The sequence below is a fragment of the Salmo salar genome, chromosome ssa01 (assembly GCF_905237065.1).
Source record: "Salmo salar chromosome ssa01, Ssal_v3.1, whole genome shotgun sequence".
NCBI classification, from domain to species: Eukaryota; Metazoa; Chordata; class Actinopteri; order Salmoniformes; family Salmonidae; genus Salmo; species Salmo salar.
The window spans coordinates 131,094,288-131,119,146 of NC_059442.1; the positions used below are offsets into that span (position 1 = coordinate 131,094,288).

The 24,859-nt window shown below is 40.6% G+C and overlaps 1 protein-coding gene and 1 long non-coding RNA gene across 2 annotated transcripts; one reads left to right on the forward strand and one right to left on the reverse strand.

The window, feature by feature from the left end:
• Positions 1-575: 575 nt before the first annotated feature.
• LOC106563547 (rod cGMP-specific 3',5'-cyclic phosphodiesterase subunit beta) lies at positions 576-16,321 on the forward strand. Its single transcript, XM_014129228.2, has 22 exons — positions 576-1,701; positions 2,469-2,621; positions 3,003-3,092; positions 3,270-3,410; positions 7,768-7,842; positions 7,955-8,019; positions 8,537-8,603; positions 8,744-8,791; positions 8,905-9,054; positions 9,333-9,476; positions 9,574-9,639; positions 10,213-10,359; positions 10,540-10,647; positions 10,775-10,884; positions 11,365-11,452; positions 11,592-11,692; positions 12,197-12,304; positions 12,431-12,494; positions 12,613-12,687; positions 12,825-12,908; positions 13,162-13,285; positions 13,404-16,321. The coding sequence occupies exons 1-22, from the start codon at positions 1,231-1,233 to the stop codon at positions 13,427-13,429; spliced, it is 2,505 nt and encodes an 834-aa protein (XP_013984703.1). The 5' UTR covers positions 576-1,230; the 3' UTR covers positions 13,430-16,321.
• A 6,470-nt stretch (positions 16,322-22,791) lies between these two features.
• Positions 22,792-24,160, reverse strand: LOC106563557 (uncharacterized). The gene is made up of 5 exons (XR_001319276.2): positions 24,142-24,160; positions 23,829-23,904; positions 23,168-23,222; positions 22,965-23,063; positions 22,792-22,867 (listed from the first exon to the last, which is right to left on the reverse strand). It is a non-coding gene; the product is annotated as an uncharacterized lncRNA (long non-coding RNA).
• Positions 24,161-24,859: the final 699 nt, after the last annotated feature.

Sequence of the window (24,859 nt, forward strand, 5' to 3'; positions counted from 1 at the left end):
ACTCTTTAATTCATTCAATATTGATGATAAAGTAATAGTAGTTATATCCAACGTAATATCGAATAACAAACATGAGAGACGATACTGTTTTATACACACTCATAAGCAAAGGCTTGTAAGCCTTTAGGAATGAAATGTATGCCTATGCACGTGCACATACTTTGCACAGTACATATCACATGCACACAGACAGACACACCTCCCTCGCCAGCCTCGTCTCACTCACAGGTAGCAGATGTGATAGTATGAATCTATTCATGTGGAGATTATCCAGCTGACCTTTTGTATAAGATAGTTAAGGAACCTTAATATAGCCGGGGTGGAAAGATTATTGCCATTTTATCATCGGGCTTGTCTTATTGTCTCATAGATACATGTCTGTCTCTCACTTAACAATTTATATTTATAAATGTAATATTGTAATTGGATGATCATAACAGATACTGCAGTAAGTAAGGCTATTGTGTAATTTTTTTAAATCTAAAATCTAAAAGCTTAAATGTAATGTGCTTCAGATGTGTATGAAATATAACTAACACATCTTTTTCTGCTTCTGAAGGCTACAACCAGCAGAGGCCTGTGAAGGATCCCATAGCAATAGTATTGACTGAAGACAACAGAATTGGGGTGCTGAGATAATCAACTAGTGGCCTGGCTAAATATGGCTTAGCAATGAGGAGTGCTTTTTTTAATAAGCAAGTTAGGAGCTTGTGTGTCTGGTGCCTGCCTGGGGCAAGAGCAGGCTACAGTTGGAGACAAACCAAACGGGGGGACATCTTAAGGCTAACTGCTTTCAGACATGTGACTCCTTTGAGGGAGTCCGGATCTCCTTTCCTTCAGGCTTGTTTTCTAAACCTGGCGAGGGCGAAAGAAGAGGAGGTAATCGGCCAATGAAAGGACTGGGTTGGCCTCCTTTGTAGAGATCACCTGATCAGTTTTGCATGAGCAGATCCTGGCTCACCTTCAACACTATTAAGAGAAAAGCTTGCTGATGACAGTGGGATTGGACTCAGCCCTCCCTCCCCTGCCATTGCAAGTGTCTCCTCTGTTCACACCAGGACCTAACTAACGTGCCTGCCCTATTTTTTAGAGAGTTTGGGGATTACATAGTGTGAACTTGCCCTCTTTTTTATTTGCTAGTAATCAATAGATAATTGGTTTTGTCGTCTTTTTAGAGACCGTGGTTTGAAGACTGGGACTGGGGGAGAACCAGTACATCCCTAACCCAAGATGAGTGCGACGAAGGAAGATGTTGAGAAGTTCCTGGATGGGAACCCGGCTTTCGCCCAGGGCTACTTCAACAAGAAGCTCACACCGGGGGCCCTCTCTGTGATGGCAGGCATCTCGGAGTCCAAGGTGGATTTTGGGATGTTACAGGAGCTGGGCCAGATAGAGGAAGGCCAGATCCTGTTCGACCTGATCAAAGAAATGCAGGAGAACGTGAACATGGAGAAAGTGGTGTTTAAGATTCTGAAGAGGATCGTCGCCCTGATCCAAGCTGACCGCTGCAGCCTGTTCATGTACCGGGAGAGGAACGGCATCGCGGAGCTGGCCACTCGTCTCTTCAACATCACTACAGAGTCAGAGCTGGACGACTGTGTGGTACACCCTGACCATGAGATCGTCTTCCCCCTGGACCTTGGGGTGGTGGGAAATGTGGCCCAGACCAAGAAACACATCAATTTGAAAGATGTCAATGAGGTAAGAGTCAGATGGGGAAATGGAGCATAAACATTGTGGTAGTGATGAGGACAGACAGACAGTGTCCCAGAGGCTAGGAGCCAGTGAGATTGTGTTAATAGTCTTTTACAAGGGCCTTGTCATACGCTCCTACATGATATCATCTTCTAGCTGTACCAATGGCCAAAAATATCAAACAATTGCAAAATAAATAGATGTATCACGTTTATGTTCAGCCAGAGAAAAAAGTGAATAGTTATTTAATCCGTGCCTATCCGAACATACACACATAGTTCAAATTGTGTTTTTTTTGCTAAAACGCAGTGACACACAAAGTGGTATCGTAACTATACAGTACTGTGGGGATCTTCTAAATGTATATCTGGAGACAATATAAATCCTCTTGACAGATGTAATCCAGTTATTGTATATCCCTTGACCCCCTGTTGTAACTGGGATTAGGGCACCTGTTCTGGGGCGTTTACACTAGGGTCAGCAGGAAGCTAACACGGTTCAAATTCATTTATATTTCACATTGCCCATATTTACATTCACTCTTGATAATGGAGTGTAATTCTTACCTGAGCAGTTATATCTCTTTAATAAATTGTGTTTTATCTTTGAATATGCCAGAGGTTAACATGTATTAATCTGTGGTCTATAATGATATGCCAACTGAAAAAAAGGCTCAAAACTAAGGCCATGTACTGACTTATAGACAGACCCGTCTTAACACATCCATGTGGGATCTCTGATGACGGTGATTTGTTTGGTTTTCTGCTATACAGAGCAGTCACTTCAGCTCATTCGTTGATGACCTGACCGAGTACAAGACCAGGAACATTTTAGCCTCGCCCATCATGAACGGAGAGGATGTGGTGGCTGTGATCATGGCCCTGAACAAGACCACTGGACCACACTTCACCACTGAGGATGAGGATGTGAGTACTGACGATGAAGGCTCTCTGAGAATAGGATCTACACATGTCCATGTGTCAGTATCACAATGGAAATACTAAGACGAGGTTATTGCATGAATTAGTTGGGGATGAGTAATCAACAGGTTTTCCCCCTTCCCAAAGTTTATTTTCTCAAAGCATATGCAGCATATAAACACAGACTGATGTTGTAGAACACAAACATGTCCATCAAGCAAGCACAGGGAACACATGCAAACGGTGCCATTGCTGCCTTAATGAAGAGGAAGGTCACATTCACACCTGATGTTTTCAAATACTCCCTCTCGTCTTTCCTCTACCACATGATTACACATCAATGCATGTATTTCTCTTTAACAATAATTCCTATTTTTGATCTCCCAGCTTTTTTTGAAGTATCTCAGAATAGCCACTTTGAACCTGAAGATTTACCAGCTGAACTACCTGTACAACTGTGAGACTCGAAAAGGCCAGGTGAGTCTGCTGTCTGTACTGATATTCAGAGGAATTACTAGTTGTAGATGACATTATGGTGAACACACAAAAAAAGGCCTTTTTTTTTTTTTTTTTAGCTTTCACACATTTATTGATATATGAACCAACTGGTTATTAGCTGATCCTTCGTGGTTGTTATTTTTCTGTCGGGTATAGGTCCTGTTGTGGTCTGCCAACAAGGTGTTTGAGGAGCTGACAGACATTGAGAGACAGTTCCACAAAGCCCTGTATACAGTGCGGGCGTACCTGAACTGTGACAGGTACTCTGTGGGCCTATTGGACATGACAAAGGAGAAGGTGGGTGACACTGTCTGCATATAGCCTGGCCATTCCTGAATTGCGGTATTGTCTTAAGCCTTCAAAGGTTTTTATTGATCTATAATATATATATTAAATAGTTTTGTTTAATTTCTTGCATTCAACATAATAGGTATCTCCAAATCCCCAAAACATGTCACTACAACTCCACTCATCACTTCTGGAACAAGATAATTTGCTTGCCCTAAGTACTTTAAACCATGCACAAACATAAAGTTTTGCAATATAAAGGACTTGCATTATGTTTTATCATTGATAAACAGTTTGTGTGATATGTAACTCTGTGTGATTTTAAAGTGTTTTTCATGGTTGCAAAGGTGAGGGACGTACAGAAAATGCCACCGCAATTCAAGAATGATCCAGCCATTTAGTCATCATAAAGAATAGTTATTATGGGTCTCCTCTGGTAACACTGTAGCCCACAAAACATAGCTCTAGCAGTATTTGTTAATATTTTGCACCTACAGCACTACAGTGCATTCAGAAAGTACTCAGACCCCTTGACATTTTGCATATTTTGTTGTGTTACAGCCTGAATTTAAAATTGATAAAACTGAGATTTTTGTTCACTGGCCGACACACAATACCCAATAATGTCAAAGTGGAATTATGTTTTTAGAATGTTTACAAATTAATTAAAAATGAAAAGGTGAAATGTCTCGAGTCAATAAGTATTCAACCCCTTTGTTTTGGCAAACTTAAATATGTTCAGGAGTAAAAGTTTGCTTAACAAGTCACATAATAAGTTGCATGGACTCACTCTGTGTGTAATAATAGTGTTTAACAAGATTTTTGAATGACTACCTCGTCTCTGTAACCCACACATATGATTGATTATCTCTCAGGTCCTTCAGTCGAGCAATGAATTTCAAACCAGAGAGGTTTTCCAATGCCTCGCAACTAAATTCACCTATTGGTAGATGGGTAAAAATAAAAAAAGCAGACATTGAATATCCCTTTGAGAATAGTGAAGTTCAGTGGCATTTAATATAAGCGAGGTCGATATTTTTTTTATGAGCATGGCCTTACTTCTATTACAGCATATTGGACGACTGTCATTCATATTCCATTCACCCAGCTCAATGTAACATTGATAGGTTTCGGCTACTACATGATACTAGAATGTTCCCTATACCTATCATGAGGTTTCTACAAACTAGCCTATGAATGAACGTTTATAACGTAGGTGCACAGGTCGAGAGAAAAAATAAAGTAATCAAGGTGACAGAGAGTGACACATTCAATAGTGTTGCCTGCATCTTGCTGATCTAGGGTGTAATCATTAGTCCAACAGTTGCAAACAAGACTTTCTAATAGACAAATTCAGGTATGTTTATCCCCGTTTCATTCCGTTTGCTTCCATTTAAGAAATGTTTTTCAACAGAATTGGCAGAATTAATAAATCCCTGATCACACGCAAACACAGTTCACTTTCATAGCAGTCACATACAAACAGCATGATCATTTTGCTTGTAGAATTCCTTCTCGCATCTATGTGCTCTCCTCTCACCTTTTCCTTTTGCTTGTGGACTTCAATGCACAACATATCAGCCGTCTGTGACCAGGCAGAAAAAAAAACGTAATATCATAACCGCTAAGCGCTACACACAGCCTACATCATTATCACCATATTAGCTAACGTCATAGCTAGCTAACATAGCTACTAGAACTAACGTGTTAGTTAACCTGCTACAATCATGCAGTACAGTGTACAGTCAGCAAGTAGTTTAGCAGTTACACCGGCAGGCCCGGTGGAAATAAATGAATAAAACCAAAAGCTTACCTTGACATGGAAGAGTTCCAGTGTTGGATAGATATAGCCAACTAGCTAACATAGCATCCCTCTCTGTTTGAGCCGGGTGTTTGAGTAGGATAAACTAGCTAGCAGCATTTGCTAGCAAAGTGAAAGAAAAATACAACGAAATATAGCTCTCTCTCTCTCTCGCTTCTCCTTCATTTTTAAAGAAATGTATTTGTTCAAAACTGTTCAACTATTATATTTATCTTTATTTGATTCAACTACACACCTCACCACATGCACTGCAGTGCTAGCTAACTGTAGCTTATGCTTTCAGTCAAGGGTGTGCCGAGTTGTCGGACAAAACGAGTATCATAACGGATATGGGCAATTTTCTGTATACGATTATGATCAGAGTATTTTTTTGTAATTATCCATGACCGGGAAAAAAGTCACTTTCAGATGGCAGAACGCATCTTTCTCATGTCAGTCAGTCATGTGCGAGATTCTACGTGGTCGAAATAACTCAACTGGCTGTCTGTAAAGAGAAGTGCGGGCTGTACGTTGATCCTGCGGTTCTGATTGGATAGAAGGAAACTATATTTCTCCATCCAATCGCTTCATAATTTCACCCGATCAGTTTTCCTCTTTTTGAGCTGATCATTTAGATTGCTGCTGCCTGGCTGCTACTATGATAAATCACATGGCGAGGACGTTTGCTATCAATGTGCATAATATCTCACAAGTGGGGCAAGGGTAGGAAAAAAATATGAAACGCTGATGTGGATTCTGACTGAGTGACAAACTTGGCTGCCAGCAGCAAATTGAGGCCAGACGGACACACACACACCCCTCCGCGCTCTGCTCTGAATCTATAGCTGCATTGCAGGAATTTGGCCAACATCTATTTAGGCATATTAAAACACTTCTGTTTTTTCAGATCATAAGTACCATCCGATCCGACAATCAACTGTCAAGTTACGGATACGATTACGAATACAAGTACTGCCATGTCGGCACACCTACTTTCAGTACTATAATCAATCTCTGATCCTTTGATTGGGTGGACAACATGTCAGTTCATGTTGCAAGAGCTCTGATAGGTTGAAGGATGTCTTCCGGAAGTTGTCATAAATACTGTGTGAATTTATGGAAGGGAGTGAGGACCATGAGCCTCCTAGGTTTTGTATTGAAGTCAATGTACCCAGAGGAAACTAGCTGTCCTCCAGCTACAACATGGTGCTACCCTACAGAGTGCTGTTGAGGCTACTGTAGACCTTCATTGCAAAACAGTGTGTTTTAATCAATTATTTTTAATCAACTTTTTTAATGTTTCACTATTTACATTTTTATGAAATTCATTAAGGAGGATGGAGAAAACTAAGGACGGATCAACAACATTGTTGTTACTCCACAATACTAACCTTATCCACAGAGTGAAAAGAACAACATCTGTATAGAATAAAAAATATTCCAAAACTTGCATCCTGTTGGCAACAAGGCATCATATTATGGGCATGCATGTAATCGTTAAGGACTGGGGAGTTTTTCAGGATAAAAAAATAAACTGAATAGAACTAAGCACAGGCAAAATCCTACAGGAAAACCTTGTTCAGTCTGATTTCTACGAGACATTGGGAGATGAATTCACCTTTCAGCAGGATAATAATCTAAAACACAAGGCCAAATCTACACTGGAGTTGCTTACCAAGAAGACAGTGAATGTTCCTGAGTGGCTGAGTTACAGTTTTGACTTAAATCGGCTTGAAAATCTATTGCAAAACTTGAAAATGGTTGTCTAGCAAATATTCCACAATCCAGATGTGTAAAGCTCTTAGAGACTTACCCAGAAAGACACACAGCTGTAATCACTGCCAAAGGTAATCTAACATGTATTGACTCAGGGGTGTGAATACTTATGTAAATTAAATATTTCTGTATTTCATTTTCAATACATTTTCAAAAATGTCTAAACAAGTTTTCACTTTGTCATTATGTGTAATATTATATTTAATCCATTTTGATTTCAAGCTGTAAAACAACAAAATGTGGAATAAATCAAGGGGTATGAATATTTTCTGACGGCCCTGCAGTGACGGATTTAGGTATAGGCGACATGGGTAGCTGCCCAGGGCGGCATCTTGCCGGGGGCGGCACGGGGGCACCCGCACAAAATGTTTTGGAATGGTGACATTTGCGCGATCGGTTTTCTATCGCTAATTTGCACATCATGTCAATGATATGATGTCACCGTGTGGGACTGCGGGTCAATTTACCTTGTCGGAGTGGGCGCCCTGATTATAGTTTGTGAGCTAGGCAGGCTACTACCTGGGAAGGTCTCCCACTCAGAAGTACGAGATGAGGAGGGGGGCTGGGGTTGGTTGACCTCAGGTTTCCCCACTGGAAGCCTGAGGTAGGGGGACTGGGGGAATGGATGGGTGCATCTCTAACTTTGTACAGTACTAAGTTGGGGGGGGTTGGGGGGTTGCCCAGGGAGCCATACAAGCTAGAACCGGCACTGAGGCTCTGTAATTTTTTGTAATATTATTAATATGCTGTGTCTGACAATCCATCTGTGTTATTGCGTTGTTCCTATAGGAGTTCTTTGACATCTGGCCAGTGTTGATGGGAGACCAGCCCCCTTACTCTGGACCTCTTACCCCGGATGGCAGAGTAAGTGTTCATAACTATCTACTTATTATCCTATGAACTGGTCTCTGGCCTTTGTTTATGCAAATTTGTATTTGTGGTGTGTGATAATTTTTTTTGTTATCTGTGATTCTAGGAAGTCATATTCTACAAAGTCATTGATTATATTTTGCATGGAAAAGAGGACATCAAAGTTATCGCGTATGTTTATCTCACTTTTCTCTTAACATTAATGTATAGTTGAAGTAGTTTCAACCATGTATTATCAGATCTGGGTTCAAATACATGTGCATTTGAGGAGTTGGTATTATAAAATCAAATTCTGTGTATTTGAGTATTTTTAAATACACAGCCAAAAACAAGTACTTTTATTTGAGTATTTGAATGGTTATTTGTAAAGACCAAAAAGTCTACCAAATTGTATTTTAGAGGATTTTCAAAGACTTATTTCAAATACAATTTTTAAAATACCTGGGTTAAACGCAAGGGAGTGTATTTTAGTCAGTGTATGCACATTTTTCTAATTCTTTCCAAATGTGTTTCCAAACACATTTAAATGTTCAACTACTTGTCTTTTCAAATAAAATATTTCTGAATACTTACTTTGAATGTATGTTAAAGTGATTGATATATCTGAAATAGTATTTGAACCCAGGTCTGTGTTTGATACTGTATAGCGGAATAATCAGTGTGTGTTGTCTGACTGTGTTGTCAACAGGACTCCCACTCCAGAACACTGGGTTTTGTGTACTGGACTTCCCACATATGTGGCCGAAACTGGTCTTGTAAGTTTTTTAACTGGCATTCCAATAGCAAGTGTTCGAAATGCTATCAGAATTTGGAATTGACTTGAAAATAACGCAATGTTCAAATTGCCATGATTTGCATGTGTGTTGATGCTGTACTCTTTATTTTGAATATCTAGATATGTAACATCATAAATCCCGCAACAGAGGAGATGTTCAAGTTTCAGGTACATTTTGCTTCCTTATAAAATCAAGTATCCTTGCATGTGGTTTTAGCAAAAAGTTTAGCAACTTGCATAATTCCTGTTGACCATTTACCTTGTGTCTTCCCATAATACAGTCAGAACCCTTGGATGATAGTGGTTGGACCATAAAGAATGTGCTGTCCATGCCAATTGTCAACATGACGGAAGATATTGTGGGCGTGGCTACATTCTACAACAGGAAAGATGGGAAGCCATTCGATCAGCAGGATGAGGAGCTAATGGAGGTACTTTACTGTACTACAGCACGCAACTGTCTTCTCAACAACTCCTCTCTTCACAGAGAAGTCGTCAAGTCAAATGGCTCTAGAAAGCCTTGTTCTCTGTATTTTTTGTGTAGACCATTCATTTATACAATGCACTGTGGCAGTCAAATGCCTCCCACTCTCTTCACCACATTGACCTGAGTGAACCTACTCTGAATGATAGTGTGATTGTCTGTCTACCCATGTTGGCTTCTGAGTGAACCTACTCTGAATGACATTGTTTCTGTCGGTCTCCCCAGGCTATGACTAACTTCCTGGGCTGGTCCCACCTCAACACAGACACCTATGACAGGATGAAAATGATAGAGAACCGGAAAGACATAGCTCAGGACATGGTGCTCTACCACGTCAAGTGCCGTGATGACGAAATACAGAATATCCTGGTGAAGCCTTGCTCACAGACATACACAGATCTACCCTCCTTTACAAGAGAAGTGTTGTTTTAATATTTCACACTTATTGTTGTTTTATGTATCTTAGAAAACCAGACAGTATTTCAACAGAGAGCCCTGTGACTGTGAAGAGGATGAGTTCCTGCAGATTCTGGTATTGCTACCTTATTTTTGTAGAATAATCATTTGGTCATAATCTGGAGGTTGTAGAATTATCTCTGATTTAGTCCCTAGAGTATAAGTTTAAGTACTGGAACAGTAGGCCTGCATTTGAAAGCTCTAGCTAGATTTATATGGTTTTATAGATATAGGATCTTCATTTGATCACCCTGTAGCAGGAAATGTAAAACGTATAGTGTATTTGAGGTTTAAAAAGGCTTGATTTTCCAGACAAAAATGCCCATTGATTATTATCAACATAATAAATAAAATGTCCTGTTGCTGCAGGATTATTTTCCTGCTGTAGCAAACTAGCTAAAATTAAGATCCTACGGTCTTCCCTGTGGCTCAGTTGGTAGAGCATGGTGTTTGCAACGCCAGGGTTGTGGGTTCGATTCTCACGGGGGGCCAGTACAAAAAAAAACTAAATGCATGAAATGTATGTATTCACTACTGTAAGTCGCTCTGGATAAGAGCATCTGCTAAATGACTAAAATGTAATGGAAATGTACATCTGCATGTTTAGTTTTTGTTAATAATGCCATAATGATCATGCATTATCACACAGAAAAAAGAACTTCCCGGCCCCAAGAAGTTTGAGATCTATGAGTTCGGGTTCTCTGACTTTGACTGCACAGAGCTGGAGCTGGTGATGTGTGGGATCCAGATGTTCTATGAGGTTGGAGTGGTCAAGAAGTTCCAGGTTCCACAGGAGGTATGGTGCAATCATGATCTGTACTGCAACATCTTTCAGTGTCAGTTCTGAATAATCTCTGTGCAGTTTGTCATTAGTTACTTTATTACTCTCCCATACTATCTGTATATGCTCTAAAGTTCTACAGCTCCACTTCCAAATCCTATGAAAACCAACAGGCATCTTTATTTATTTCAACAGGTTCTGGTACGCTTCATGTACTCTATCAGCAAAGGCTACAGGAAAATGCCCTATCACAACTGGCGCCACGGTTTCAATGTCGGACAGACCATGTTCACACTGTTGACGGTAGGAATGCTTACACCTCAGTAATGTACCCTAACATGTTTTCTTACTTGCCAAAAAAACTTAACTGAAGACATGATTGAAAGATCTCTAATTCTGAAAGTCAAACTGCTGTATTTTGTTGTGTCAGACAGGGAACATGAAGAGATACTACACAGATCTGGAGGTGATGGCAATGATCACATCTGCTTTCCTCCATGATATCGACCACAGGGGCACCAACAACCTCTACCAGGTGAAGTGAGTACTCCTGGGAATCGCTGCTCTCTTTTTACTCTGCTCTCTGAAAGTTGGTACTGATGTTAGATCTTAATTTGACCAGTATTGTCACAGCAAAATAATGATTTGACTGTTTAGTCCACTACGTTGCTTGATCGGTGGTTAGGCTATTAGCTGGCCAAAAGTATGTTACATGAAAAGTGCAATACTATTAGTGTGCGTTAGTGTGGGTGTGTTAGTGTGGGTTTTCAGTAAATTTATATAAATCACAGGAAAATTGCAGGAAAGTGAAGGAAAATTCTCAGCAACAAAAGAGTGATCAAATTAGGATCCTACATCTGTGCAACCAGTCCTTAAATTATCTATGGGTCTCTTCTTTTACTCACTCTCTTGTCATAACTGAGGCCTTGCATGTAGAGAAGCACCTTGATTAGCTTTGTGTGATGAATGGCTTATGATGAGCTCTTTACAGTGTCTGGTCTGGTCTCCCCTCACAAACAGATCTAGTAACCCACTTGCCAAGCTTCACGGCTCATCCGTCCTGGAGAGGCATCATCTAGAATTTAGCAAGTTCCTTCTGGCAGACGAGGTACGTAAGGGTTTTGTATCTCAGCCATAAACATTCACTACTACAGTAGAATTTTTTTTTGTCAATTATTTATTTATTTGTACTTTATGCTTCCATGTTGATCACATGCTCTAGTCTCACTCCTCCATCCTCCCCCCAGTCCTTAAATATCTACCAGAACCTCAACAGAAGACAGAATGAGCATGCCATCCACCTCATGGACATTGCCATCATTTCAACAGACTTGCAACTCTATTTCAAGTAAGACTTGCAACTCCAATTCAATTAAGTTTTCTACAGCAGGAAAATAATCCTGCAGCAACAGAAAATATGAATTATTACGTGTATCATAATTTATGGATATTTTTTGTAGTGGTTTATACATTTTTTTGTCAGGGAAATTCTAGTCTGACATTTTAAAGTGGAAATTACAAACTTTAGAAGACTTTATAAAGCTTGAATTCACTACAAGTTTGCATTTCGTGCTGTGCAGGAAAATTCTCCGCAACAAAAGAGTGATCAAATTAAGATCCTACATCTGTATTTACTTAACGGCAATACATATTGTATTCCCTATACAGATCTTAGGAAGAATGTATTGTTGTCAATGTGGACTCTTTTTCTGCATATTAAAGCACAGATTTAGATACGACGATCAAACTTACTTAGTCCTGTAAAGTTGAGGGAACAAGATTTCACAATGCACAGCTTATAACTTTAACTGAATGTATAAATCTCTGTTTGGACATTTTCCAATGTCACCAGGAAGCGAACAATGTTCCAGAAGATTGTCGACCTATCAAAGACCTACGAAGATGAGAAGAAGTGGGTGGACTGGATGTCCCTGGAGACTACCAGGAAAGAGATTGTCCTGTGAGTGCAGTTCATGGTAGGGGGAGAATAGTAGTGATAGGGGGATATGTAGGATTATAACATGCACATTGGATCTTATTTTAGCATTTCTATTTTATGCTGAAACTTCAATAATTCCCCTCAAAGGGCCATGATGATGACAGCATGCGACTTGTCAGCCCTCACTAAGCCATGGGAGGTACAAAGCAAGGTGAGAACCTCCCTTGATTATATATATATGACATTTTAGCAGATGATTTAGTATTTCTGTAAGTGAATAAAGCTGTCCAATATAGTGAAATACGTTGGACTACCTGGCTTCGTTCCAGGTGGCGCTGTCTGAAGCAGCTGAGTTCTGGGTACAGGGTGACTTGGAAAGAGAAGTTCTTGAAAAACAACCCATTGTGAGTATATCAACGTGTGTGTGTGTCTGTTCTTCAGATATCCACCTACATTTTTACACATCCAAGATGCCTGAAGAACTACGTTTTTTTTTGTGCGTGTGTGTGTGAAACCATGTTTCTCCCTCCTTTTCATCCAGACAATGATGGACAGAAACTGTGCTGGTCAACTGCCCGAGCTGCAGTGTGGTTTCATTGACTTTGTCTGCACATTTGTCTACAAGGTAACGTTACCACATGTACTACCACACCTTCAGACTAGCTACATCACTCAGCTTCACAGTTATTGCTAAGCACAAAGTAAACCATGAATCAATAGATCTTAGTGTTTGGTCAAATAGTTGGCAGACCTTCTATTGGATGTGTAGAATGACCAAATGCACAAATCGTTGCCATTCAGACGAGCATTATTTGGTTAGATGGCTTGACTGTCAGAAATAGAGCTCTCAAATTTTTGTTTTGTTGTTTATCCGTCAGGAATTGTCCCGCTTCCATCCAGCCATCCAGCCGATGTATGATGGCATGCTGAACAACAGGAAGGAGTGGAAGGCCAAGCAGGAAGAGTACGAGGCACAACAGGCCATCCTGAAAGCCCAGTCAGGTCAGAGTGGAGGATATACTATTGCTCTCTAGTTTAGAGGGCATTTTGTCTGTGCATTAAAGGTAATACAGATTATCCTTAAACATGTATTGTTTTTTTGTATTCTTGCTATGTAAAGGGTCCAAGACGTGCTCAGTGTGCTAAAGCTCAGGACCTGTTTTGGAGGTAGGTAACTCCAGGATACATCACAGCCACACAGTCTTACTGCCGGCCGGGGCAGGACCAGCCTCACCTCAGAACAGCTGTGGAAGGACAGCCTCCCCTCACAGCATCAGAACTTTAGAGAAGAGCCAGAGGGACTCCTTATCAGTCACGCAGCAAGGCCGTTGGACCTTCTGGTTCCAGACCCATGTTGGCACATTATGGCCACAACAGTCAATTTCCTGCCTTCAACTGAAGAGCAGTTATCATTAGTTGCATTGGCATATCCACATTTTGGAAGTTACCCCTTTCACTATGCTTCACGACATTCTGAGGAATCCTTCATGGTCTTAGTGGAGTTCATTTTTGTTTGTACTAACTTTTTTAATGTATGTACAGTAGGTTCCTGAAGGTTTTTATTGACCAATTAAAGGAACAAGAAGTCAACAACTTCTGAAATGTTTCCATATGTATGTATAATGTCATTAATATGACACTAAAGCCCTGTTTAAATCAGGTGCCAACATACGTTCTTTGTCCTGATCTAGTCCACATTCTGATCGTGGCCACATTTTCAGACATATGGTATTAAAGTGTGTCTCTTATCCATCCACTGTGTCTGCATTGTGACCAGATTTCCTGGTCCCTACCTGTATGCAATTATTTCCCAGATATTCTTTCCGAATAATATTTATTTATTTGAAGACACATGGCAGAAGTCAATGGTGCCACCTGTCAATGATTTTAGAGGCCAAAATAATGATTATTTAAATGGCTTCACTGTGCAGATCAGTCTACACTTCGTAGATATCCAGACGCAATGTGTGTCTGACTACCTCTGGAGGTGGTCAGGAAGAGCTGACCTATGACTACATTTGTCTAAAATTGTGGGAACAATCAGAATGTGGACAAGATCAGGACAAAGGACACATGTTAGCACCCCGGGTATAAACGTAGCTCATTATGATTGCTTTTCGTTTTAAACAGGTTACTGTTTAACTACCATTTTCGTACAGAATACTGTATGAAATGCACAGGGTTACTTTTTGTTTTACATTCATATTTTATGCTGTTATTTGTTGTAAGGACATAGATTTTTAAAACAAGTAGACTTGTTTTTAGAGTTATCACATTAAAGGTAGACTCAACGAAATGACGTTGCAGCACCGCAGATAGAGATGAGCGAGATGCAAGATCCCGGTCTTACACGGTCACATACAGTATCTGTGCCTGGGTTTGCTTCATGCTGTTAAGTTGAGCCTCGCGCTTCAACACTCTTAGTTGTTGCGGAAATTGACCCACTATGGTGTTTACTTTCTACATCCACGTCAGAATGCTGAGTCTACCTTTAAATAACACTTTACAAAATGTTGGTGGATTCATCAAGGATCCAACTTTACTTTTATGTATGTTATAATAACAGTGTAATAACCGTGACTTACATTGTTCTTTACTCCTTCCAGTCAGTCGTCATTTACATAACTGTCCAGTTTTTCCAGATTTCTATGAAATATGACCTATAATTAAATAAAAAATGACTGAAATAGTTTTCCTTCCAAGAAATGGTAGTTAAAAATAAGCTTTTCTACATTTGAATGGTGTGGGCGTACCCCAACAACAGAATGGTGTGGCATATACCGGTCATAAAAATATGAATGACAAGTAAACAGCTGATTGGCCAGCTCAGCCAATGACCCAACGTGGCATGTTAAATGAGGAAATAGCAAGCAAGCATTATTTTATTCATGCTTTGGCCACGAGTACGAGAATAGGACGAGTCAACAACATTATTAGTATGAGTTAACAGAATGTGCTTTTAAGTGAGATTTTCACTGAACAGTTACTTTAATGGTAATCAAAAGTAGATTATGCAATACTAGGGTATAGGGCTAGCATCCACATATGCCATAAGAAGTATGTTTTATGGTTCCACTTCATTACAGGGTAATGTGACCCCTTGCTGTGGGATGCTAAGTGATGGTTTTGCAGTATATTACTATTGTCCCATGCTGTGTTGGGTGAAATAATGGGGTGTAGCACTTTTAGTACAGCAATGTAAGAGGTGCTGTTATAGAATGACTGCAGTCAGGCAGTTGAAAACAAGTATATTTTCTGTGTGTGTACATGATCATTTATTGTTCTGAGATAGGAGAGAAAGGAGTTGACATTTTCAGGAAGGTCTGTCCCTGGCTATCAACGGTTAACTAGAAATGCTTCATTTTGAGAAACCCATCGTTCTCTCCATGTAACTGTTCACTGTTTATTTTTGAATATTTGAAAGAGACATAGTTTTAGGGTAAAAACAAGATACAGTATGTCTCAATATATGTATATCTAACAATATTGGATGGATTTTTATATGGTCCAGTCCACTGCGAATAGTGGTCAAAGTCCAATCCCTCAGTAGAGTGATTGAAGCCAGTGGCCTTGATTCTGTTACTCTTGAGCCTACTCACTGGATCCATAGAATCTCCTAGTGTTCATTATGAACAGAGGATAATCATGCTCTTACAGCAGCCCCACTGTCAATGGGGTACCTATGCTTTTATAGATGGAATCAATTGTAAATAGTCTTCTCCTGTAAATATATTTCAATAATGGTATATTTTTTTCAGATGATTAATACTTCATTTCCTCTATGAGCGTCAGTGCAACATTACTGTTATGTTCTATCTGTGCCGACATTATAGGATGAAGGGAAATATTAAGGACCCTTTTATTAGAAGCAGTAATTATGTGCTTTATCTTTTCAATTCCACATCATTAAACATTGGAACGAAACATTTTATTCCACAATTTGCTGTTAAAAATACTTTAGTGTAGATATGACAAATTCTGAAGCTCAATGTATGTGTTTTGTCTACAATTACCAAAATAAAGTACATTTATTTTTAAGGATGCATTTCGTCTAATGATATCTTGTTAGTTTTATATAATAGGAAACATAATTTAAATATCCATTGTATCCTATTGTTTTCATAGATATGGACAGAGGTTGGGCCAAAGTATCTAAAGCCTTGTTCATGCTGCAGGCCTTAATTCTCAAATCAGTTTCGTTTTGGAATACTGACTTTCCAAACAGGAAGTTACAAGTGACCAAATTAGATGTGTGTGTATAGACAGCAGTCATTTGCTGACATGGCTAAGCTAGTTATCATAGTAAAGACGGGTGTGCACGGTGGTGTAGGCTGATTGGTGGTGGTGGTGCTCGTGCTTCCTATCACACAGAAGTTGTAGCAAGTTAAGGTGACAACAAAGCCCGCCATGGACATTTCCCAGTTGCTTTGAATGTTCCCTAATCATAGTGTGAGAACTCTTTTCAAGGCTCAAAGGATAAGATTATCCAAACTTTTTTTGTTGTTGCTAGCCACAGTAGCCGTTTATCTTTCCAGCTCATTCACTAATTTGTTCAAATCAAATCAGTCACATACACATGGTTAGTAGATGTTAATGCGAGTGTAGCGAAATGCTTGTGCTTCTAGTTCCGACAGTGCAGTAATATCTAAAAATTCCCCAACTACCTAATACACACAAATCTAAAGGGGTGAATGAGAATGTGTACATATAAGTATGCGGATATGCGATGGCGGAGCGGCATAGGCAAGATGCAGTAGATGGTATAAAATACAGTATATACATGTGATGAGTAATGTAGGATATGTAAACATTATTAAAGTGGCACTATTAAAAGTGGAATTGTTTAAAGTGACTAGTGATCCATTTATTAAAGTGTCCAGTGACTGGGTCTCAATGTAGGCAGCAGCCTCTCTGAGTTAGTGATTGCTGTTTAACAGTCTGACGGCCTTGAGATACAGTTGAAGTCGGAAGTTCACATACACTTAGGTTGGAGTCATTAAAACTTGTTTTTCAACCACTCAACAAATGTCTTCTTAACAAACTATAGCAAGTCGGTTAGGTCATCTACTTTGTGTATGACACAAGTAATTTTTCCAACAATTGTTTACAGACAGATTATTTCACTTATAACTCAATGTATCACAATTCCAGTGGGTCAGAAGTTTACATACACTAAGTTGACTGTGCCTTTAAACAGCTTGGAAAATTCCAGAAAATTATGTCATTGCTTTAGAAGCTTCTGATAGGCTAATTGACATAATTTGAGTCAATTGGAGGTGTACCTGTGGATGTTTTTCAAGGCCTACCTTCAAACTCAGTGCCTCTTTGCTTGACATCATGTGAAAATCAAAAGAAATCAGCCAAGACCTCAAAAAAAGAATCGTAGACCTTCACAAGTCCTGTTCATCCTTGGGAGCAATTTCCAAATGCCTGGTACCACGTTCATCTGTACAAACAATAGTACGCAAGTATAAACACCATGGGACCACACAGCTGTCATGCCGCTCAGGAAGGAGACACGTTCTGTCTCCTAGAGATGAGCGTACTTTGGTGCGAAAAGTGAAAAATCAATCCCAGAACAACAGCAAAGGACCTTGTGAAGATGCTGGAGGAAACGGGTACAAAAGTATGTATATCCACAGTATAACAAGTTCTATATCGACATAACCTGAAAGACCACTCAGCAAGGAAGAAGTCACTGATCCAAAACCGCCATAAAAAAGCCAGACTACGGTTTGCAACTGCACATGGGGACAAAGATCATACTTTTTGAAGAAATGTCCTCGGGTCTGATGAAACTAAAATTGAACTGTTTGGCCATAATGACCATCATTATGTTTGGAGAAAAAAGGGGGAGGCTTGCAAGCCGAAAAACACCATCCCAACCGTGAAGCATGGGGACGGCAGCATCATGTTGTGGGGCTGCTTTGCTGCAGGAGGGACTGGTGCACTTCACAAAATAGATGGCATCATGAGGGAGGGAAATTATGTGGATATATTGAAGCAACATCTCAAGACATCAGTCAGAAAGTTAAAGCTTGGTCGCAAATGGGTCTTCCAAATGGACAATGACACAAGCATACTTCCAAAGTTGTGGCAAAATGGCTTAAGGACAATAAAGTCAAGGTATTGGAGTGGCCATCACAAAGCCCTGACCTCAATCCTATAGAAAATGTGTGGGCAGAACTGAAAAAGCGTGTGCGAGCAAGGAGGCCTACAAACCTGACTCAGTTACACCAGCTCTGTCAGGAGGAATGGGCCAAAATTCACCCAACTTATCGTGGAAAGCTTGTGGAAAGCTACCTGAATTGTTTGAGCCAGGTTAAAGAATTTAAAGGCAATGCTACCAAATACTAATTGAGTGTATGTACACTTCTGACCCACTGGGAATGTGATGAAAGAAATACAAGCTGAAATAAATCATTCTCTCTTGTACTATTCTGACATTTCACTTCTTAAAATAAAATGGTGATCCTAACTGACCTAAGACAGGGAATTTTTACTAGGATTAAATGTCAGGAATTGTGAAAAACTGAGTTTAAATGTATTGGCTAAGGTGTATGTAAACTTCCGACTCCAACTGTAGAAGCTGTCTTTCAATCTCGGTCCCAGCTTTGATGCACCTGTACTGACCTCACCTTCTGAATGATAGCGGTGTGAACAGGCAGTGGCTCGGGTGGTTGTCTTTTTGGCCTTCCTGTGACATCGGGTGCTGTAGGTGTCATGGAGGGCATGTAGTTTGCCCCCGGTGATGCGTTGTGCAGACCACACCACCCTCTGGAGAGCCTTGCGGTTGAGGGCAGTGCAGTTGCCGTACCAGGCTGTGATACAGCCCGACAGGATGTTTGTAAACAATTAACAAGCTAGGTAGCTACCATGTCATGTTCTTATCAAACTGTCAACAGAGTAGCTAGCAAGCAACAAGATATGCCAAATATGTCTAAAAAACATTTTAGGGCAAATAAATCAGATTTGACCATTCATGGCCAGGAATCCACATCTGACTTTAAACCCCCAAAGGTGGTTTGAAATATGGCTTGAAATAGAACAGATTCGACTCAGATATGCAAAATCATTGGATGAGTCACTTGAAACTGCCAATGTGAACAAGGTTCACCCCTGGTCAATCTGAATAATTTTTCTATTTTGGGAATGTATTGTCTTGATATTAGCTCCACAGTATAATTTGCAGCTGAAATTCCCGTCGTCTCCAGGCAGTATCCAGCTCATGACTCATCTGGAAATAAAGCCTCTTAGCCAGCACTAACTCTCAGCAGTTTCCACCAATCTTCTGACCCATATACATTATTATGGCACAGTTGCAGTACCGAGTTGTACAGAGGAACACATTTTAAGCCATCTTTTTTTATGGCTGTTGCAGATTTTTATACACACAACCCTTGAGAGTGTCACGATATAGCTCACTAATAGCATTGAGAAAACCTAATTAACATTAAACAGTGTTGGTGTTATTAGCCTACATAACATAAGTACAATTCTGCCATTGTTCTGCTTGTCATTCAGGATTACAGGGCAGCATACAGGTAGAAGTGGAAGAAAATCTGAAAGCATTTCGCTGGGAAGTTATCAACAATATACTGCATGTTGAATATTCATGAATGTAATGTCAAATTGACCAGGTATATGTCTATTGTGTGTTAAACCTGGGTCGAAGGGTGTGTGGCAGTAATATTCACTCAGCACTTTCTTAGATTGGCCTATGACCTGAATCCTGGGATTTATGCTATACTGGGCCTGGATTACAGCCTAGTCCCTACTCCGGTCATCTCACAGTGAAGGGCAGGGTGACAGACATTTTCATATTGTCCTGCTCTCATACCAGGATTTACGGTATTACTGACATAGCACACAAGGGGGCACTAAAAATACAAAAAAAGCTAAATCATAGACACTGTTAGCTGAATGCTAACGAGCAAAAACTAATTGCAATGGTAGGTAAATCCAGTTCATCAAGTCATACAGGATTAGCTAGTAGCTACCGAATGTCCATTTCGGTGAGTGTGGACATTTACAAACGAAAGTTGAACGAGAGAAATTATGCAAATGACCAAAGTTGTGATGCATGCCTTTGAAGAAAGAGCAGCATGTGTAGGCCTGTACGGAGCAGATTGAAGAGAAAAAAACACTAGTAGGAAGCACAGGGGGAAAAAATGGCAGCTGCACAGCTCTTTGACTTCTGGCAGATCGCCATTATTAGATAACTGATGGCAAACATTTAGTAGTGAATTGCATACAAGTGTAACATCTCATGTGCGTCGCACAACTGACTCACCGATAGATATAGAACACTATGGACTCACCAGCTCGCTTTCTCCGGTTGTGCCATTTACTGTACAAGCGCGTGATGTCTTAACTGATTTGGGGAACTATGGTGAAATGAAGAACCCAATCTGCTTCATCTCCTAAGGTATTGCACAAGTTGACTGAAGGCAATATACTATATATACAAAAGTATGTGGACACCCCTTTAAATTAGTGGATTTGGCCATTTCAGCCACACCTGTTGCTGACAGGTGTATAAAATAAAGCACACAGCCATGCAATCTCCATAGACAAACATTGGCAGTAGAATGGCCTTACTGAAGAGCTCAGTGCCACCGTCATAGGATTCCACCTTTCCAACAAGTCAGTTCGTCAAATTTCAGCCCTGCTAGAGCTGCCCCGGTCAACTGTAAGTGCTGTTATTGTGAAGTGGAAACGTCTGGGAGCAACAACGGATCAGCCGCGATGTGGTAGGCCAGACAAGTTCACAGAACGTTTGCCCTCGGTTGCAACACGAACTACGTAGTTCCAAACTGCCTCTGGAAGCAACGTCAGGACAATAAGTGTTCGTCTTAAGCTTCATGAAATAGGTTTCTATGGCCGAGCTGCCGAACACAAGCTTAAGATCACCATGCGCAATGCCAAGCGTTGGCTGGAGTGGTGTAAAGCTCGCCGCCATTGGAGCAGTGGAAACGCGTTCTCTGGAATGATGAATCACGCTTCACCATCTGGCAGTCCAACAGACAAATCTGGGTTTGGCGGACATCAAGACAACTATACTTGCCCCAATGTATAGTGCCAAAAAGTTTGGTGCAGGAGGAATAATGGTCTGGGGTTGTTTTTCATGGTTCAGGCTAGGCCCCTTAGTTCCAGTGAAGGGAAATCTTAACGCTACAGCATGCAATGATATTCTAGACGATTCTATACTTCCAACTTTGTGGCAACAGTTTGGGGAAGGCCCTTTCCTGTTTCAGCATGACAATGCCCCCGTGCACAAAGTGAGGTCAACACAGAAATGGTTTGTCGACATCGGTGTGGAAGAACTTAACTGGCCTGCAGAGCCCTGACTTCAACCCCATCGAACACCTTTGGGATGAAATGGAATGCCGACTACGAGCCAGGCCTAATCGCCCAACATCAGTGCCTGACCTCTCTAACGTTTGTGGCTGAATGGAAGCTAGTTCCCACAGCAATGTTCCAACATCTAGTGGAAAGCCTTCACAGAAGAGTGGAGGCTGCTTTTGCAGCAAAGGGGGGGAACAACTCCATGTTAATGCCCATGATTTTGGATTGAGATGTTTGATCACTTTTGGTCATGTAGTGTAACTTAAACAGTAGCTACAAATATTAAAATGTATTGAAAAACTTCAAATAAATAGTTGATGGTATTGTATTGACAAACCATCCCATTGCTTTCTCCAAATACCCATATAAGGTATACCACCCAAGCCTAACATATACACCTGGGAACCAGATGTACCTTTTATAGTTCTCACGTCACCCCGCTCCTCCGCTCTCTCCACTGGCTTCCAGTCGAAGCTCGCATCCGCTACAAGACCATGGTGCTTGCCTACGGAGCTGTGAGGGGAACGGCACCTCCGTACCTTCAGGCTCTGATCAGGCCCTACACCCAAACAAGGGCACTCCGTTCATCCACCTCTGGCCTGCTCGCCTCCCTACCTCTGAGGAAGCACAGTTCCCGCTCAGCCCAGTCAAAACTGTTCGCTGCTCTGGCACCCCAATGGTGGAACAAGCTCCCTCACGACGCCAGGACAGCGGAGTCAATCACCACCTTCCGGAGACACCTGAAACCCCACCTCTTCAAGGAATACCTGGGATAGGATAAAGTAATCCTTCTAACCCCCCCCTTAAAAGATTTAGATGCACTATTGTAAAGTGGTTGTTCCACTGGATATTATAAGGTGAATGCACCAATTTGTAAGTCGCTCTGGATAAGAGCGTCTGCTAAATGACTAAAATGTAAATGTAAAATGTAGTTATTTCACTCAATTTACACAGTAGAAAAAAATAAGGGTGGGTATACACAAATATTTTCAGATTTGAGACTAACTATACAAAACATTTCCGCTAGGTTTCATATAGGATATTTGGGAAACATCTGGCGCGCATATATATATATATATATAAAAAAAATTGAATTTGGATGTCAAAACACATGACTATCTTAACAGATATATCCAAGAATAATTATTTAAAACATTAAATAACTTATGTTTTTTATTTCATTATTCTTCAAACACAATCCATAGGCAGTTCATTTCAGGATGGTGTCTTCAGAGGCTGTAAAAAAACAACAGAAAAACATGTTTCACAACATTTCCTCTGTTACATCTTCACTGCATCCCTCCTAACATTCTGATGAGTTTTTTTTATTTACCTTCTGCAAGTGCTTTGGCAATTTTCTCTTGCTCCTCTCGGATCTTCTTCTCTGCCTCCTCAACAAGCCTCTCTTTCTCTGCTCTTGGCTTCAGATAGTCTAAGGGAAATACAGCAATGACACTGTGACATTGCAATAATTGTCATTCAAAATACCCTCAGGTGACATTGCAACAATCGTATATCTTGTAGTAATCTACTTACCATATCTTTGTTTCCCATAAAACATGCCAATGAGCAAGAATGACCACCTGGCCGTCTGAAATAAAGAAAATTGATTAGCTAGTTAGTTGATCTGAAATAAAGAAAATGTATTAGCTATTTAGTTGACTTAGCTACACAGCTCAAACGTATGCAATTGCCTTGACCACCATCTATTTATGCTGGTTGACTTTCAATCGTCTTTTGGCAGCAGATTTATTTAGTGTCTTACACGCTAACGTTAGACTACATGTGAGATGACCTGGAACGGCACAAGTTAGCCATGCTAGCTAATAAGTTAGCACGTTAGCGAGCGTACTCGGCAAGTAGCCAATACTATGACCTTGCCTCATAATTATTATAGACTAGTGAGTTGAACTATTAAACCTGGGTCAAAGTAACATATTGTCATCAATTTTGGCTGGATTATTTCGTTATGCTAGCTTTATGGCAGGTATATCGTAATTTAGCTGGCTAGCTAAACCTCATTGGATTGAACCAGTCAATGTCATACGATTAACATTGATGTTAGAAGCTAGCTAGCTAAACTTACTAACAAGCTAGACGTCTGATTTTAACATGACATAAAATAACCTGCTGTATTAACCATATGCATTCAAATGAGTTAGTACAACACAAGTTATTAAAACGAATATAGATTTACCTTGATGACAGGCGAGACCGCAACTGGAGGAACCATTTTGCTAGTGAGAAATTGAGGAAGTCTTCTTCTTTTTCTTCTATTATATAATGGACATCGCAAACAAAAGTTAGAGGTGCATGCCGCCACCTACTGTACTGGAGTGTGTAGTCTATCACAGTTTACAGACTAAATGAATAAATACATAAACATTCAAATAAACTAAACCCTCCTATCTATTCATGTACTACTAAGAAAATAAAAAAGAGCCCTGGTAACTTCTAACAAACTCTTCCCCATCCCCCATCGAGAGCATCCTGACCGGTTGCATCCCCACCTGGTATGACAACTGCTCGACATCTGACCGTAAGACGCTTCAGAGGGTAGTGTGTACGGCCCAGTACATCAATGGGGCCAAGCTTCCATACATCCAGGACCTAACAAGGGTCGCCCGCCAGCTGAGCGAAGTCAGGGTCGCCCACCAGACCTTCGGCGCGGCCAGGTGCGCCACCTAAGAGGGTGACGCCAAGGGTGGGGCAGAGGCCACGTCCCGCACCTGAGCCGCCGCCATAAGAAGGCCCCAATGTGTGGCTCCCAATCAGGCACAGCTGAAGTTCGTTGTTGTTGATTGGGTACACACATAAGTGCATGTTTTTCCGTTGGGGTTTTGTGGGTAATTGTTTCTGTTAGTGTGTTTCACCTGACAGGACTGTTTGGCTGTCAGTTTATTGTTTTTTGTAATTGTATAGTGTTCCGTTCAAGTATTAAATATGACGAACACTAACTCCGCTGCGTTTTGGTCCACTCTCTCTCATGGCAGTCATTACACCTTCCAAGCAATGGGAACCTCCCCAGAAAGGAAAGACAGGTTGAAGAAAGTCTATGACAAATCAGGACAGGTCATTTCACTGAGCAGCCATTACGAACACAGGCTGTAAAACAGTGATCACCAAGGTCATTACAGAAAACACCAGACTGATACCTATCAGGATTATTTGTGAGGATAACATCAAGGAGAGTAGCCTTTTTCTGGGTGTTTGGAGTCATACCCTGTG

What these genes read in the sequence shown, in the direction of transcription:
- LOC106563547 (XM_014129228.2), top strand. Translation starts at nt 1,231, where the DNA reads ATGAGTGCGACGAAGGAAGATGTTGAGAAGTTCCTGGATGGGAACCCG. An exon ending in TGGACATGACAAAGGAGAAG is followed by an intron (nt 3,411 to 7,767) that starts GTGGGTGACACT and finishes TTGTTCCTATAG; the next exon opens with GAGTTCTTTGACATCTGGCC. An exon ending in ACGAAATACAGAATATCCTG is followed by an intron (nt 9,477 to 9,573) that starts GTGAAGCCTTGC and finishes TATGTATCTTAG; the next exon opens with AAAACCAGACAGTATTTCAA.